Source organism: Thamnophis elegans, chromosome 10, assembly GCF_009769535.1.
Source record: "Thamnophis elegans isolate rThaEle1 chromosome 10, rThaEle1.pri, whole genome shotgun sequence".
NCBI lineage: Eukaryota > Metazoa > Chordata > Lepidosauria > Squamata > Colubridae > Thamnophis > Thamnophis elegans.
This window is the reverse complement of record NC_045550.1, coordinates 29,706,444-29,724,319: the sequence shown is the minus strand read 5'-3', so window position 1 is coordinate 29,724,319 and position 17,876 is coordinate 29,706,444. Positions and strand designations below refer to the sequence as shown.

General features: G+C 43.9%; 1 protein-coding gene across 2 annotated transcripts in view; it reads left to right on the top strand.

Moving 5' to 3' along the window:
• Positions 1-17,669, top strand: part of DGKG (diacylglycerol kinase gamma) — a 79,034-nt gene extending 61,365 nt beyond the window's left edge. For both annotated transcript variants that reach the window (XM_032225419.1, XM_032225420.1), the window contains 4 exons: positions 795-996; positions 13,080-13,200; positions 14,456-14,516; positions 17,289-17,669. In XM_032225419.1, coding sequence (XP_032081310.1) covers positions 795-996; positions 13,080-13,200; positions 14,456-14,516; positions 17,289-17,387 — 483 coding nt within the window. In that variant the 3' untranslated portion in view covers positions 17,388-17,669. The remainder of the gene's footprint in view (positions 1-794; positions 997-13,079; positions 13,201-14,455; positions 14,517-17,288) is intronic.
• Positions 17,670-17,876: the final 207 nt, after the last annotated feature.

Genomic DNA, 17,876 nt, shown 5'->3' with positions numbered 1-17,876 from the left:
AAAGTAATCTTTACTAGATTACTTAGACTTTACTCATATTACTTCTGATAATGTTTAGGCCAAACTTTAAAATGATCAGAATATTTAGTTGTATTGTTCACAGATCAAATGTTTCATTCACATCTACTGAACTGTCCAGACTTGTGCATGAGAAACGTGAAATATACTGCAAGATTTCTGCTTCAGAACCACAAACTGCACGTTTGTGGTACATTTAGACTCTGGTTAAAATGGTCATAAGTAAGTAAGTAAGACAGACATTGTTAAGATAATACTGCTCCTGGTGACTCTGCTGAAAGGGGTTCTAGCCAGTGGGGGATTCAAAATGTTTTATTACCAGTTCTGTGGTCGTGGCTTGGTGTGTGTGGCTTGGTGGGCATGGCAGGGGAAGACTACTGCAAAATCCCCATTCCCTCCCAATCAGCTGGGACTCAGGAGGCAGAGATAAGATGGGGGTGGGGCCAGGCAGAGGTGGTATTTACCGGTTCTCCGAACTACTCAAAATCTCCACTACCGGTTCTCCAGAACTGGTCAGAACTTGCTGAATACCACCTCTGATTCTAGCCATCTACACTTGATTTTTGAACTAATAGCCTCACAGCTTATTGTTTAGTATTATTGTAATGAATGTGGATCTTAATAATTTTGTTTCATTGGTTTTATAACAATTAGAAGTCAATTGGATATAGAAAGGTGGAGTAGAAATATTTAAATAGTTCATGATACAGCTTAATAGATAACTCTAAATATATTTCATAAAACCCCTCTTTTATCTTTTTCTTCCTTTGTTTCAGTGTGATGGAGCAGTTTTGGATCTGACTAGCACTTCATTGGAAGGAATTGCAGTCCTTAACATTCCCAGCATGTATGGTGGCTCCAATCTCTGGGGGGAAACCAAGAAACAGTGCAGCTATAACCGCATGAGCAAGAAAATACCTGAAAAGTTGCAATCCTCAGTGGTTACTGATGCCAAGGAGCTCAAGTTTTGTGTCCAAGGTGAGGTGGCTTAGAATTTTGAATGTGGTAAAAGTGTAGCACATAGGAAGTTGCAGATATTTAGGAGACATCCCTATATATCTATAGTGTAAGGTGACCAGATTTTCAGATTGGAAAAGAGGGACGCCCTTGACCGGGGAGGGGGGGGGGGGCTTGATTAAAAAAAAATTTTTTTGTCAAAAGGACACCCCAGGACACTGAAACCAGCATAAATACGAATCTGTTGCCAAACAAAATTTTGATCACGTGACCATGAGGATGTTGCAACGGTCGCTAAGTGTGAAAAATGGTCATCAGTCACTTTTTTCAATGCCATTGTAACTTTGGTCACTAAATGTTTTCCCCCTCCTCGAGACTCCTCACTTCTTCCTTCATTCCTCTTGCTTATCTACCTTCACCTTATCTGTCTTCTGCTCTTTCCCTCTCTTCCTTCCTTTCTCCTTCCATCCTCTCTTCTTTCCTCACTCACTCCCTTCCTCTTTTTTTCTCTTCCTTCCTCCTTCCATTCTTTCAGCTTCATTTCTTTTGCCTATCTACCTTCTCTGTCTTTCTGCTCTTTCCATTTCTTCGCTTCTGTTCCTTCCTTCTTCCCTCCTTTCCTATTTCTTCCTTCTTCCTTCCTTCTGCCTATCTACCTTCACCTTCTCTGTCTTTCTACTCTTTCCCTGTCTTCCCCTTTCCTCCCTCCCTCCCTTCTTTGCTTTCTAGTTCCATCTTTTCTTCTTTCCTCTCTCCCTCTTTTTCTTTTTTCCTTCCTTCCTCCTTCCTCTTGCCTATCAACTTTTTTTATTTTTTTTTGTTACTTAGACGACACATACCCACAACAATAAAAACAAAACAAAAAGAAAAAAACCCATCATCACATATAGCATGTCATTTGTTTACAAGTGTTTTAACATTTATCATTCTTATACATTTATTATTTCATTTAATAGGTTATAATATACAGTTTGGGTTGCTTTGTTTACCATCCCTTCCTCCTGTTATAACACCACCTTATTTTCCCTTTCTTTTCTCCCTTCCTCCCTTCTCTACTTTCTTCCTTCCTGCTCTCCTTTCCCTTCCTTCTTCCCTTACCTTTCTCCTACTCCTGCTCTTCCTCTTCCCCTTTCTACCCTCTCTCCCCCTCTTTCTCTCCTTTCCATCCTCCTCTCCTTACCTCTTTCTTCTTTCCATCATCCTTTCATTCTCTCCTCCTTTTTCCCTTTCTCCCAACTCCCTTTCTGGGAGTTGAAGTCCACACACTTTCAAGTCTCCAAGGTGGAGAAAGACTGATCTATCTAATTAATATAATTATTTCTCCCTCTCTTTTTCACTCTCTCTCCAGCGCACACACGCAAATGCATAGGGCAGCCCACCTCACACACAGGTAACTCCGGGCGGCTTACGGGAAGAGGACAGCCAACCACTCAACCACGAGGGGGGGGGGCAGGATTTCGCCAAGAAAAGTTAACTTTCCTGCGAAAGGGGCCGGCAGCCTCTCAGCTGTTCCCGGCCGGGGAGACCTCCCCCCACTTCCACTCCTGCGACCCTCCTCCCGCCTCCTCGGAGCTTCAAGCAAGCTAACTGGGAAGGCCGGGGAAGAAGAAAAAGCGGCGGCGCGGGGGCGTGGCGGAAGCCCGGCTGCCGTTTCTCTTGCTGAGGGCGGAAGGGGAGGAGGAGGAGGAGAAAGTTAAAGTGGCAGCCCGATCCCTTCAGCAGCCGAGGCGGGAAACGTGCGTTTTGACAGGGCTTCCACAGCGCTGTGCAAGCCCTGCCAAAGTGTCCGTTTCCTAGGCGGGCTGCCGTTTCTCTTGCTGAGGGCGGGAGGAGGAGGAGGAGAAAGTTAAAGTGGCGGCCCGATCCCTTCAGCAGCCGAGGCGGGAAACGTGCGTTTTGACAGGGCTTCCACAGCGCTGTGCAAGCCCTGCCAAAGTGTCTGTTTCCCAGGCGGGCTGCCATTTCTCTTGCTGAGGGCGGGAGGAGGAGGAGGAGAAAGTTAAAGTGGCGGCCCGATCCCTTCAGCAGCCGAGGCGGGAAACGTGCGTTTTGACAGGGCTTCCACAGCGCTGTGCAAGCCCTGAAAAGTGTCCGTTTCCTGGGCGGGCTGCCGTTTCTCTTGCTGAGGGTGGGAGGAGGAGGAGGAGAAAGTTAAAGTGGCGGCCCGATCCCTTCAGCAGCCGAGGAGGGAAACGTGCATTTTGACAGGGCTTGCACAGCGCTGTGCAAGCCCTGCCAAAGTGTCCGTTTCCTGGGCGGGCTGCCGTTTCTCTTGCTGAGGGTGGGAGGAGGAGGAGGAGAAAGTTAAAGTGGTGGCCCGATCCCTTCAGCAGCCGAGGCGGGAAACGTGCGTTTTGACAGGGCTTGCACAGCGCTGTGCAAGCCCTGCCAAAGTGTCTGTTTCCCGGGCGGGCTGCCGTTTCTCTTGCTGAGGGCGGGAGGAGGAGGAGGAGAAAGTTAAAGTGGCGGCCCGATCCCTTCAGCAGCCGAGGCGGGAAACGTGCGTTTTGACAGGGCTTGCACAGCGCTGTGCAAGCCCTGTCAAAGTGTCTGTTTCCCAGGCGGGCTGCCGTTTCTCTTGCTGAGGGCGGGAGGAGGAGGAGGAGAAAGTTAAAGTGGCGGCCCGATCCCTTCAGCAGCCGAGGCGGGAAACGTGCGTTTTGACAGGGCTTCCACAGCGCTGTGCAAGCCCTGCCAAAGTGTCCGTTTCCCAGGCGGGCTGCCATTTCTCTTGCTGAGGGCGGGAGGAGGAGGAGGAGAAAGTTAAAGTGGTGGCCCGATCCCTTCAGCAGCTGAGGCGGGAAACGTGCGTTTTGACAGGCCTTGCATAGCGCTGTGCAAGCCCTGCCAAAGTGTCCGTTTCCCGGGCGGGCTGCCGTTTCTCTTGCTGAGGGCGGGAGGAGGACTAGGAGAAAGTTAAAGTGGCGGCCCGATACCTTCAGCAGCCGAGGCGGGAAACGTGCGTTTTGACAGGGCTTCCACAGCGCTGTGCAAGCCCTGCCAAAGTGTCCGTTTCCTGGGCGGGCTGCCGTTTCTCTTGCTGAGGGTGGGAGGAGGAGGAGGAGAAAGTTAAAGTGGCGGCCCGATCCCTTCAGCAGCCGAGGAGGGAAACGTGCGTTTTGACAGGGCTTGCACAGCGCTGTGCAAGCCCTGCCAAAGTGTCTGTTTCCCGGGCGGGCTGCCGTTTCTCTTGCTGAGGGCGGGAGGAGGAGGAGGAGAAAGTTAAAGTGGCGGCCCGATCCCTTCAGCAGCCTAGGCGGGAAACGTGCGTTTTGACAGGGCTTCCACAGCGCTGTGCAAGCCCTGCCAAAGTGTCCATTTCCTGGGCGGGCTGCCGTTTCTCTTGCTGAGGGTGGGAGGAGGTGGAGGAGGAGAAAGTTAAAGTGGCGGCCCAATCCCTTCAGCAGCCGAGGAGGGAAACGTGTGTTTTGACCGGGCTTGCACAGCGCTGTGCAAGCCCTGCCAAAGTGTCTGTTTCCCGGGCGGGCTGCCGTTTCTCTTGCTGAGGGCGGGAGGAGGAGGAGGAGAAAGTTAAAGTGGCGGCCCGATCCCTTCAGCAGCCGAGGTGGGAAACGTGCGTTTTGACAGGGCTTCCACAGCGCTGTGCAAGCCCTGCCAAAGTGTCCGTTTCCCGGGCGGGCTGCCGTTTCTCTTGCTGAGGGCGGGAGGAGGAGGAGGAGAAAGTGGCGGCCCGATCCCTTCAGCAGCCGAGGCAGGAAACGTGCGTTTTGACAGGGCTTCCACAGCGCTGTGCAAGCCCTGCCAAAGTGTCCGTTTCCCGGGCGGGCTGCCGTTTCTCTTGCTGAGGGCGGGAGGAGGAGGAGGAGAAAGTTAAAGTGGCGGCCTGATCCCTTCAGCAGCCGAGGCTAATTCTCTGCACGAACGAGAGCGTGGGGGCAGCGGCAGCCGCCCGCACAGAACTTCCACGCGCTTCAGGGGCTTCTGCCGGGCGGCGGGAGCCCCGGAAGTGAGAGGAAGTTCTCTGCGGGCGGCTGCCGCTGCCCCCACCCTCTCCTCCTGCCGCGGCGAGCGGAAAATTCTCTGATTAGAATTAGATTAGATTACTCACCAACAAGCGCAGCTGCAACCCCAAAAGACGAAAGGAAAATGGAGACTCGCGCAGGCGTCCTCAGGCTAAGGAGTCCAGCCAATCAGTGAGCTGGTTGGGATGGAAAATTTTCCATCCCAGCCAGCTCACTGATTGGCTGGAGTCCTGGCCAATTAAATCAGTGAGCGGCAGGCTGGGCTGGCTTAAATTTGTAGGTAGCAGATAGAACAGAACGATGAGCCAGCCCAGCAAGCTAGCAGCTGATGGGCGGGAGCTGCGAGCGCCAAAAAAAGCGTGCTTTTTAAAAAAGCGTGCGGGACGCGGGAAAATGCATTAAAAAGCGGGGGTGTCCCGCCAAAAGCGGGATGTCTGGTCACCTTACTATAGTGGCTACATAAAAAGAGTATACCCTGCATTCAATGCCTGACAAGTTGGAAGAACCAAACAATAAGGTTTCTTAGGGGCGTGTAGTTTAATGAAAAATAACAACCTATTTTATCTGTGAAAATAAAGACCAAAAACCAGGATTCGTGTGCCAATAGTCATTGAAGAATTGGAAAAAAAGCCATTCCAATTGATTGTTTAGTACCAGAACATGCTCAAATTAAAGCATATCTCAGATATGGCTTAGCTTTCATTTGAACATACTGGGTGAAGAGGAATCCAATTTTCTGGATAACTGGCTGAACTGTGAAGATCCCCCCCAAAAAAACATTCAGTCTGGAATCTCTTTTCATGATTGCAGCCAATGTCCTTTGGAGTAGTAGAAAACAGAACCTGATCTTCTATCTAGCATCTACCAGTTTTTTTAAGGTTAAACATTCCCAATTCCTTCAATCTTTCTTAAATATCTGCCCCTCCTTGGAGATCTTTTTTGGGTTTGTTGTAGTTTAATTAAATCTTTCCTAAAGTACAATATCTAGAACTGGCTACATTACTTGAGATGGGATATAACCAAAAGAAATTAAGTGATTTCCTATGGTTTGGAAACAATACTTCTGCTGAAGCAGCATAAAATTGCATTTGGCTTTTTTGAAAGCAACATCACACTGCTGACTCATATTCAATTTGTGATCGGCTACAGTTCCAAAATCTTTTTCACAAATGCTTTTGCCAAGTCAGGTACACATGTGCAGCTGATTGCTTGCTAAGTGAAAAATCCTGCATGTGTTCCTGTTAAATTTCATTCAGTTATTTTAGGCGCAGTTTTTTAACATAAAAATAATTGTTGAGGTTATTTATACAATCTTTACAGTATGAGCTATCCCGCCTGACACTGTAATATTTGCAGATTTGATAAATATTCTATCCAAGCTCATGGGGTGACTTTGGACCTCAGCCCAAACTAGCACCAGGCTGTTTTGTGTGAAATTATAAGAGCAGAAAGTGTGGTAAATGCTGTCTTGAATGCCTAAATTAAAGGTAGGATAGAATCAAATAGCAACGGCACTTAGATTTATATACCGCTTCACAGTGTTGTCTTTGAAAATATTGGGTATATGTTCAAGTTCATATCTTGGAAATCTGTTGGCTTTGGCCTGCTTTAGCTTGATTGTGAGCAGCTCACAATCTATTCTACATTCTCTTTCACCGTGTTGTACCAATAATATAGTGAAACTGATTTATGAGTGCCCCATCTGGCAATGCCCATATATGTGGGTATGTTTTGAAATTTTAAAAATATCTTAGCATTGAAGGAATTACTGAATCAGAAGAAAGTGATAAATCATTCTCCTGTTTTATTTCTGTTTCTTATGCCAGTCAGTCCAACTTTGTTTTCCTCCTTACTATTTCAAACTTTGGCATTTCAGTTTCCAACCGCAAACAGTACATCTTTCAAAAAGACAAGCTGACCATAATGACTGACTGGGAATTTGGGGAGATATGTCCCAAATCATCTGAGGGGTGTACCAAGCTGTGGGAAAGTTGGTAAAGGAATTGGGTCAGGCAGGCAAAGGCTGAAGGAATGGCATGAGACCAGGCAGGACACACCCTGACAGTTAGCCAGTTCGCCTATTGACATTCTCACACACAATTTACAAAGGGACTTAATTCCCAATTTTAAATTATCTCTAAATGCAGCCAACATTGCTAGCTTCCAGCTGTGCATGTAAGAAAGAATTCCCAGGACAAAGGGCACCTGCTTTCTCCGTAGGCAAAAGCTTGTGTTGTGAGAACTCTGAGATTATCAGTACCAGTTATTTTTTAAAAAAATTATTTTAATTCTGCTGAAGAAGCTGCTGTGTGCTACCTTCTTTTAATTCAGTTTACTTGTCCTGCTCAAAACGTTCCTTCAGGATGCTAGTTCATTGCTTATACAGGTAGTCCTCGAGTTGGGCCAACTCTTCCATTCGTAACCGAGGATTTGTGGGAGTGAATCTCATACCTTGAACAGGATCAACCCCTCCCTTTGCCCATGCATTCGCTAATCAAATACGAGGCTCATTAAGCGCACATGAGGGACTTCAGGGTGGGGAAGGCCAGAGTGGGTCTAGTGATGGAACAGGCCACCTACCTAAGACACCTAAAGCCTCCCTAACCCACTGAAATAGCTCATGCTCCCCACAATTGCTTCCCCCCCCCATCCAACCTGCCGCACTGGGTCACTTAACTTGTGAAGACCTAGCAAGCAGTCTCCTCACCAGCCTCTCAGCCACCTGCGCCCCTCCAATGCTCCATTTGGACATCTGCAGGTCTTGCCTGGCAGGTTGCTGGCCAAAATGGAGCTTCCAGGGGGGCAGATCTGCCCCTCCAATGTTCTGTTTGGGCCTCCATGGCCCATTGCAGGCCGAAATGGAGCTTTCGGAGGGTGGATTTGCTGGAGAGAAGACTCCTTGCTAAATATTCAAAAGGTAAGTGACCCAGCATGGCAGGTTGGGTGGAAGGGAGAACAATTGTGGGCAGCATGAGACCTGAACAGAGCTTCTGAGGGGAGAATCCACCTCTCAGAAGCTCCATTTTGGCCTGCAATGGGCCTGGGGAGGCCCACTGAGGCCCAAATGAAACTGCAGAGGGATGCATGCTGCTGAGACACTGGAAAGGAGACTGCTTGCTAGATCTTCACAAGGTAAGTGACCCAGCGTGGCATCCGTGGGGGAAAAGCAATTGTGGGGACCATGAGGCCAGAACAGAGTTTCCGAGTGGTGGATCCACCCCTCAGAAGCTCCACTTCAACCTGCAACGTGTCAGGCGAGGCCTCAGGAGGCCCAAACGGGCCATCGGAGGGGCAGATCCATCCCTCAGAAGCTCTCTTTCAGCCTGCAGTGTGCTGGGCGAGGCCTTTGGAGGGCCAAATGGGGCATTAGAGGGGCGGATGCACCCCTCGGAAGCTCTATTTTGGCCAGCAACATTCCAGACAAACATTGCAGACCCTCTACAGTTGTTCGTAAGGGCAAACAACTGCCATGGTGCTGCAAGGTTCGTAGTTTCAGAACCCGTTCGCAAACGCTAGCACATCACATAACTTCGAACATTCGCTAAGGGAACACTCGTAACCCAGGGATTACTTGTATTACAAACTATTCAAGCCTTTCCAAGTGAGCCTGGGTTGAAGGGAACACTACCCTTTGACTTGGGTTCATCTCTGACATTGTATATTGTTGTTTGTTTTTTTTTGTAATCCCTCCAGACCTTCAATGTGAATGCATTGATTTCAGGATAGAGCGGGAAGATATGATATATTCCAAAGGAGTATTTTACAGGCATCAGTTATTTTCAAATTTATCATTAATGCAAGATTCATTATAGGTTGCCTATTTAATCCTTCTCAATGCATTCCCTCCCCCAACTCCTTGCTAGCATCCAATGAGTCTAAAGCTTTACAGAAAATGGATCTTGCAAAGTAATGAAATATTAAAGGCCTTAAGCTAATCACAGAGTTGGCACAGCAGTGCCGAACTACTGGAAACAAAAGGTACACTCTCTGTCATGGAGAATCATGCATCACCTTGTGAGATTTTTCTGAAATGTTCTTCCGATGAGAGCACTTGCCTGAAAATAAGAAAATTCTAAGAATATCCTCGTGGGAGACCAGGGAGAGGATTGGAAAGAGCTTGGCAGAACAGGTGTTACTTAGGCAGAACAGAATGAGTAATTAAGAGGATGCTTTAATGCCGTTACAGGCTACAGCACAAACAGGAAAAAGAAAGCTGCTGGGGTGGTGAAACAGCACTCTCTCCAGAATATTCCCTTCTGACTAATGCATGAGACTCTCCAAGTGGAGAGGCCTGAGGTGGGATCAGTACTGCAGCAAATCTGTAGGCATTTACAGCACAGTCCTCCAAAAAAAAGGCCATTGGGCGTGATCTTCAATGGGAACAATGCACGGCAATTTTGAAGTACCTTCTCACTAACGGCTGCCTCAGTTGCAATGGGAAGCTTTCTAAGGACTACAGCTTCAAAGCAATAAGCAGGAAGTTGCCAATATCTGATCTGTGGGCCATATCTACCCCACCCCCACTCTGCAAGGTTCCCAGCCTGCAATTGTTCCTCTTCACTAGTTTTCTTGTGGAATGAGACAAACGGGTTCATGCATAGCAATGTCAGTTTACAGATTACCTTTATAACACATGCCCCGATGATAATGGCTAACCAGCTTGAAAACTAATAATCAGGTAAGTCAGGACAAGGTTTATAGGGAGGAGCAGTTTCTTCATACTATCAATTATTACTTTTTGTAGTGGCTACTTCTGTAGGACAACACAAATAGGGATTATTTAAAAACTAATCTCGAATCAGGTGGAGGATTTAACAGTACAATTTTACATGAGCCATCAATAACCTAATCCTCAGAACAACACATCTTGTTGTTCCCCAAATAAGCATGTTACAGCAGGGCTTTATAGGATTTTACATACAAATAGATCTGAATCACAGATCTATTTTTTTTCTTTTGGGAAAGGAAAACAATTGTATAGGAAATACACTCCAGATTCAGATTCATCCATGGCATAAAGCCACCCCACAAATCATTTTTAGAGGATGTGTCTTTAGGATGCAGCTTTTGATTATCTTCAGTCTACCCATAGAGACACACTAAGTTGTTCCTTAGCTGTTCCAGTTTTAAAGTAGTAGTGTTTTCTACCTTTTCCCAACACATCCGGACTTAAGAAGAATCTGCAATGGCTTATTTACAAATCTGGTGGTGATGCTGTCAGAAGCTGGCATCTTCAGAGTCCCTATTGTTTAATTAGGGTTGCCACAAGCTTATGTCTTTATCTCTGGTCAAGACACTACCCTCCCAGTCATCTTGCTTTCAGCTGCAGGAATCCCTGGTTTCGGTAGAAGCATCTGCTTGTGTAATACCTAACTCACATTTCACAAAACATAGCATGGCTTCCTTATGTACGCTGATATATATCAGCCATTTTGTAGATCACTAAGATCTATCCTACTATTGAATATTTGTTCAAAAGTTTTACAAAGATCAGTAAGCCTGCCCATGAATAAAAATGGGATCTGCTAATTGTTTAAACGGGGGGGGGGGGGAGATATATATTGCTGATTCTACTGGAGTTTGCTAAAGCTTTCTGCTGCTTCTGCTGACAAGGATTTAGCATGGCTGTGCTTTCTGCTGCTTCTATTATTTTGTGAGCAAGCAACATTATTGTCTTGCTCTGGTGCCATTTTACATATTCCATTGGATGATCTGGATGCTGCTATGTCCATTCATTTTCCCCCATAGGTCTTACCAAGCTGAAGGGAAATTGATAAGAGTTGTGCTAGTTTCCCCTTCTATCCCAAGTGACAGGAAGGTGGTAAATCTCTCTATAAGCTTACCAGACTTCTAGAAGACTGGCAAGCTTTCGTCCAAAAATAACCCAGTTGACAAGTTAAGGATGGGCCAGGATGAGGCAGAAGGGCATTGCCTTAGTATGCTGTGTAAGCTCCTTCCTCCTGACCTGTGTTCTGAAATAGCTCAAGTCATCTATCACTCAAACAACGTGAATACAGCTAAAGCCTCTGCCCAACCTGCTCCGTTACACTTTCGAGAGAATGATTGGCAACTGTTTTTCTGACTATCTACTGATGCTGGGAGGTGGTGGAAATAACACCAAATAACTCTACTAAATCTTGACTTTAATTTGTCTCTTGTTGATGTAAATTAGAGTTCAGCCATCATGGCAACACATATTATGGTGTCTTGTTTCTCCAATAACTCAGGAACTGGAGGAATACACACAAATGTGGAAGGGAGCAATCTTTAAAGATTAGGTCTAGGTCTCAGAGATGGAATCTATTGTTCCAAATATCTTCCCAGAATAGAAGAAAAAGTAATTTGATGCCATTCATATTTAGTTTTGAAATCTTGCAGGCAAGACCTCATTTGGGGAAATTAAACATGCTGGTTTGGGGTGCTGCAGAAGAAATGACTCCAACTTTAACATTGCAGATTCATCTTGGCATAGGCCAATTAGCTATTTTTCAAAAGACAAATTTGCTTTGTTCTCACATTAGTTTCTCCTTGTTTCTCGTTCATTTTTAATCCATGCTACACTTTTCCCCTTTCACAGCAAAGGCAACCAAACAGAAACCATGCCTGTGCACAGGAAGGTTTGCCAAATAAAGGATTCAAGGAGATGAAGCAAGCCTATTTATCCTTGGCTGCATCATCATTCCAAGTGCTGAAACAAGTTTAATCCTTGACCCAAATAGTGCCTTTTTAAGGGAAGACATTTGTGTTCAAAACCACAAATTGGTAACATCTGTGCATTTGGTAATACTCTTGGATGACACAAGCACCAAGTGCACAAATCTTTCTGAAAATGAGTAGAATCTGCACAAAAAGTGCTGCCAAGTGCAAACGCATTGCCCCTGTTGCTTTGCTTCTGAAGCATTGTCAATGTTACTGTGCTTCCTTCATAATGTGATTCTTTTCCTAATAAAGACATTTTAATGAAATGAAATGAAATGAAATATTTGGAACATGCTCACTTGAACATCAAAAGCACCCATGGACAATGTGCAGGCGATCACTGGATCACAAGTCATGGGGCTGCCTGTAAGTTAGTCTTGTAGGGGGAAAAATTGAATTGAGAGCTGTAGCCAACTAATTTAAAAGCAAAATGTGGAGAAGGGTCATAGTAATTTAGCTCTAGCAAAAAAAAATAATGCTCCTGAGTTAGCCAAAACTTGCATTATAAGGTGAACAAATAAAACTACCTTTTATGTATTCAAATTATTGACATGTTTATCATGCTGCTTATTATTTTTTTCCAGGAAACTCAGAACAGTATTTAAGTAGGTACAAGAAATATCCCATCCTGTAACTGACATGTATAGCTTCTACATTCTGGTAGTAACTTTCCAAATGTAGGTGTATTTGTAGACCTGTTATCTGAATATTTTAAATATTGGGAGCTCCTGCCAATAAAAGATGAGGTGACAAAGCTGCAAACATTTCCTTCAAACTCTTGTTTCCAGTCCTTTCAGGAGAGGAGATTCATTTGTAAATGAAGAACTGTTTGACTGAAATATGCACAGAGAGACAGTCAAGCAAATGACATTTTGCCCATCGTGAAATGGGTACCAATCTGGTGGGGTTAAATGCCCATTTTCCCAAAATGCGGGCTGATGCAGTAATGTTTAGAGACTTGGCCAAGAAACAGAAGTAGATGTGAGCCCTCAAGCTAAATCACAACATTTTCTCCACCAATCACAAGAATGTTCCTATTTCAGAAGGTACACTTGTGTAAAAACACAACAGTCCAGATGTACACAACAGATGGGCAAAACTTGCTTACAAAATATCATCTCCTTTAGTCTTTCTGACACCTACTGGTACCATCTCCAATGATTAGATAGAATGATAGAAGATAGATAGATAGATAGATAGATAGATAGATAGATAGATAGATAGATAGATAATATCAACTTTTCATTAAAACAATTTTAATTTAAAACATGATCAAAGAGTCTTAGAACCTTGTAAATGGGTACCCTGATGTTCATAGCCGCTACATGAAGAACAGCAGTATAAGCAATCTTCAGCTTTGCATTAAATATAAGGGACACAAGTTTTTCTTTGTTTAATAATTATCTATCTATCTTTCATTAGGTCTTAGTGATCAGCTCTTGGAAGTAGTTGGTCTTGAAGGGGCAATGGAAATGGGACAGATCTATACTGGACTCAAAAGTGCTGGAAAGAGATTGGCCCAGTGTTCCTCTGTTGCCATCAGGTACCTACTTTGAGACTTTGGTTCTAATATGAATTTTTCACCAATTTGGAAGATATTCTAGTAACAGACAAGAAAGAATCAGGCACCTCCTGATATCCCTTTCTTCTGTGTGCTAATATTCTAATAGCTTGCTCTAAAGACCAAATCTGTATTTTATGTGATCTGCTATGATCTGAAAAACTTATCAGGTCTATAAAATAAAGCTGGTTGGAAGCATGAGGAAGAGGACTTCATCCCAAAGTGGATAAACAATGGCTAGAATGATGATTACAATGGAGCACTTTACTTAGAAGGCATTATGTTTTCCCAGCATTTCAGCATGTTCTAGAAAGAGAGAAAAGGAGGTGAGAGAATGAGATGAGGAGCCATGGAAAAATAGGGGGATTTTTGATCCATTACAAAGGAGAATAAGGTGCCTGCTCTTACATTAAGAAATAGGAAAATGATGTAGTTTTTATAGAGCCAAACTGAATATACCTCAAGACTATATTGGACAAAACACAGTTGCCTCTATTTACAATTGCACCAATTACAATTGTGATGGGATATGACTGGTACATCCCAGTATGGGCGGACTGGTGCCTGCTGGGAGTACCAGGTACCATTCTGGTAAGGTGCTCCAGAGGGCCCAGCTACCTGCTCACCCTCCTTACCTATATTTAACTGCTATTTGAGCCGATTGGGGCTTCTGCGCACAAAGCATACAGCACCTGCGCTACACTCCACCAAGTAGCTGGAGCATCACGGAGCATCACAGGCAGTAAGTACTCATATGCGCGTGCTGTGCATGTGCTGCACACGTGCATGTGGTGGATGGCCAACCCCATTGCAAGGTACCGGTTGCAACAGGATCCGGAACCCACCACTGAATTGCACATATGATAGATGTGCTAAGCAAAGAATGATAAAAGTGCAGGGTTGATGCAAGTAAATTGAGTGTGCCTTCTTGTGCTCCTATGCTATTGCTTCTGTGGTTCCTAGAAATCCTTACCATGCTAACAAGAACCATGTTCATAAAACACACTGATCTACAAAATAGCCACTCAATTTTATTATAGTATTGGAACCATCCTATAAATTTATGGTTCATTTATCATTCATACACAACATTAGGTGATAATTCAGTGACTACAGCCAGATAACATCATCTTGCAAATTTCATTCTTTCACTCTTTTCCATTATTGGCAACTTATAGCAAGACAGAATTCAGTTTCGGCTTGTTTTCCTTCTTACAAGACTGCTTGTGTATTGCAGAACAACCAAACTGTTGCCCATGCAAGTGGATGGAGAGCCTTGGATGCAACCACCTTGCACAGTGAGTAGTTGAAACACAGAAAAGTCTGAATGGTATTAAAGGACTTCATTTATTAAAACAAGAAGCTCAGAGAAGTTTTTCTTTGGAAAATAAACTGCAGAGGAGACCCAGGTTTTAGTAACAAAGCCTAGGAAAGAACTATTTTTAAAATAATGCTTCTATTCAAAATGGAAAAAAAAACAAACCAGCCATAGTATCCCAGGAAAGAATTCGCTGTTTGGGGAAGATTATTCAGATCTCTTCGATGTCATATTATCAGACTTTTTCATAACCGTGACAGTTACATTTGTATCGTAAGGGAAAATAAAATAAAAGTTAAGGGGAGAGAAATCTTTGACTGTTGTTCCTTTTGGTAGTATTCTAAAGATAGCTAAAAATACAATTAGGGTACCTTCAGCCTATCCAGTGTATTCAGAACATCAAAGGAAGTGTTACATACAAGAATAATGTGTGTTGTGAGTGTGTGTATGCCCTCAAGTCAGTGTTGACTCCTGCCAACTGCCTGAACAAATCCTTTCAGTTTTCTTGGCAGGTTTCCAGATGTGGTTTGTCATTGCCTGGTTTCTAAAACTGAGGGTCACCCAACTGATTTTGGGCCTAAGAAGGAACTAGAACTCACAGTCTCCCAGTTTCTAGCCTGATGCATTAACCATTACACCAATCTGACTCTGAGAAAAACAATGTGACATAAATTGCCCTCTCTGATATGCAAATGAGAATTATAGAACAATATCTTGTCAGAGAAGTATTCCAACTGAAAGCAACAGCTCTCTGAATTCCTGTATATACAAGTAGTCCTCACTTAATGATGGTAATTGGATCAGAATTTCCATCACTAAGCAATGCAATCAAAGTTTAACATCAACTGATCATACAGCTTAGTGATAGCAGTTCCAGCCATCTCTGGCTGCGATCATTAAGTAAGAATCTCACACAACCATGACTTCTGACTTCCTGTCAGCTTCCCCATTGACTTCTCCACAGTTCAACTTTGAGCCACATATATGTTCTTCTATATGCAGCAAAAATTCCCCTGCCCTTTGATTTCACTCGTAGGAAGATGGCAGGAGAGATGCAAACCATGGTCATGTGACTGAGGGATGCTGCAAATGTCATAATTGTGAGTTTGTTACAAAGCATCCAAATCACAATCAAATGAAGTGCAGACACATTGCAATGACCACAACTGATGACTGGTCATATGTCCCCTTCATTGAGATCATCACAAGTGTAAATAGTCACTAAATAAACAGTTGTTAAACAAGGACTGCCTAAACACGGACATTAGTTACTACTAGCAAAAAAAAAAAAAGTTCTTGAAATATTTATTTTCATTCACCAGGCAGATGGGCTTTTTTGTTTCTGTGACAGAATTAGCAGCTGGCCAGTTCCAGGAGTTAACGATCCGATAATATTTCGGTCTTTTAGACAAACATTTTCCTAAAGCCAATTGTGCCAATAATCTGAAGATATCTAGGATTTGGATTTCCGTTTCTGAATCACATGCTACTTCCCAACATTCTCATTGCTTTGTGGATCTCACCTTATGATAGTTGACTTGCCAAGCAAGATATGCTGGATGTGCCTTTCTGGAGAGCCTATTACTCACCTTGGGCTGTGGTGGAGAAGGTGACCTGTTCTGCTGCCTCCACAGCCATTCATAAGGCTTAATGGCTGAAAAGTCTCAGTGCTATCTCCAATTCAGCCTGATAAGAAACTTTTTTTAATTTGCCATAGAGAACTAAACAGACTTGCTCTGTCTTTCCCTGATGCAACAGGAGTGGGGGTGTATCTGTGAGCCAGATCTTACTTGGTACTGGTTTTGGTACTGGTTTTGGTACTGGCCATAGAAAAAAAGGCCTTTAGATCAGGAAGAGCAGTACACCTGGCAGGTTTTAAGCCACACTTAGGTGATTGTAGGAAAAGATGGATATTCCCTTTAGCTGCAAAACAATTGCTTCATGTACTCTAGGGAAATATTGCATTGCCATTTGAAAAGAAATTATAAAAGTCCTATTACAATATTCTGGGATCATCAGATTGGGGGACTCTGCAACAAAATGATATCATATAAAAGCAAGGCTACATGCTCTAAACAGTAGAGCAGTAGATTCAGTAGATACCACTTCCTCCCTCTGCAAATAAATGACATGTGTGAAATAATTATTTTCATTTAGCTTTTCCAAACAGCTTGTCTTCTGTTGAAGCTAGTCCTTGTAGCAGCAGTAACATAAATAGACAATGACAATGGGGATTGTCAATGTCTATTTGATAAGTTAATGCTTATCTCGGTTAATAGAAAATCCTTGCCCTTTCCATAGTCCCTTGAAATAATTTCTGTCTAGAAAGAGCAATCACCTAATCATTGTATTATGAGAACTGGTTGAAAGAGTTGGATCCTGAAGAAAATATAAGGAGAAATTTGATGCCATTTTTAAACATTTGAAGAACTGAGAAACAGGTGAAGAAGCTTTCCAGATTGCAAGACAACGTAATGAGTCAAAATTAAAGGGATGCAGATTTCAGCTAAATAGGAGGAGAAACATCTAAAAATAAATGTGTGAAGTGGAATAGGCTGCCTTAGAACACAGTAGGCTTTCCTTTGCTAGAGATGTTTAAGATAAGATGGATAAGCATCTATCAGAGTTATTGTTGTTGCTTCCTGCACTGTAATTTTGTATGAAACACAGGATTTTACTATTCCAAATTATCTCCAAAGCTCTTTTCATTTCCATGATTTTGTGACTTTGGCTTCTATCCTTTTGCTTCCAGATTAAAATAACCCACAAAAGCCAAGTGCCAATGTTGTTAGGACCTCCCCAAAAGAGCAGCTTTTTCTTCCTGAGGAGAAGAAACCGAACTCGAGACTAATTTTCAATCAAGCAAAGAACAACCTTCAGAAGCAGCAGTTCTCCATTCCAGTGGCAACCACCCAGAGAAGGTCTGCAGGATAAAAAAATCTTAATCCCTCCAGATTCCTGGCTTCTGAATCTGCTTTGGAAACATCAGTCTGGAGGCAGCATTATAAACTCTTAGTAGAAAATAACAGGGTTGACATTCGGCAGCCAAACTGAAATAGCAGTGTGGGTTCATATATCCATGTACACATAGCCACTTTCTCTACATATTATTGGCTGGGATAGCATTGACACTGAAGATGCAGAAGGATTTTTGCCCTCCATAATACCACAGCCCAAGAAGAGGAAGCTGTTACTGCTCTGGTTGGGCTGTGGTAAAATCTGAGACTCTGCTTAAGAGAGTTGCTCTGGGCAGCCTTGAATTATACAGTCCTATCAGAAAGCAAACAAGCAGACATGGAAACAGCATGTCTGACATTGCCTTCCAGATGGAATGAAGGAG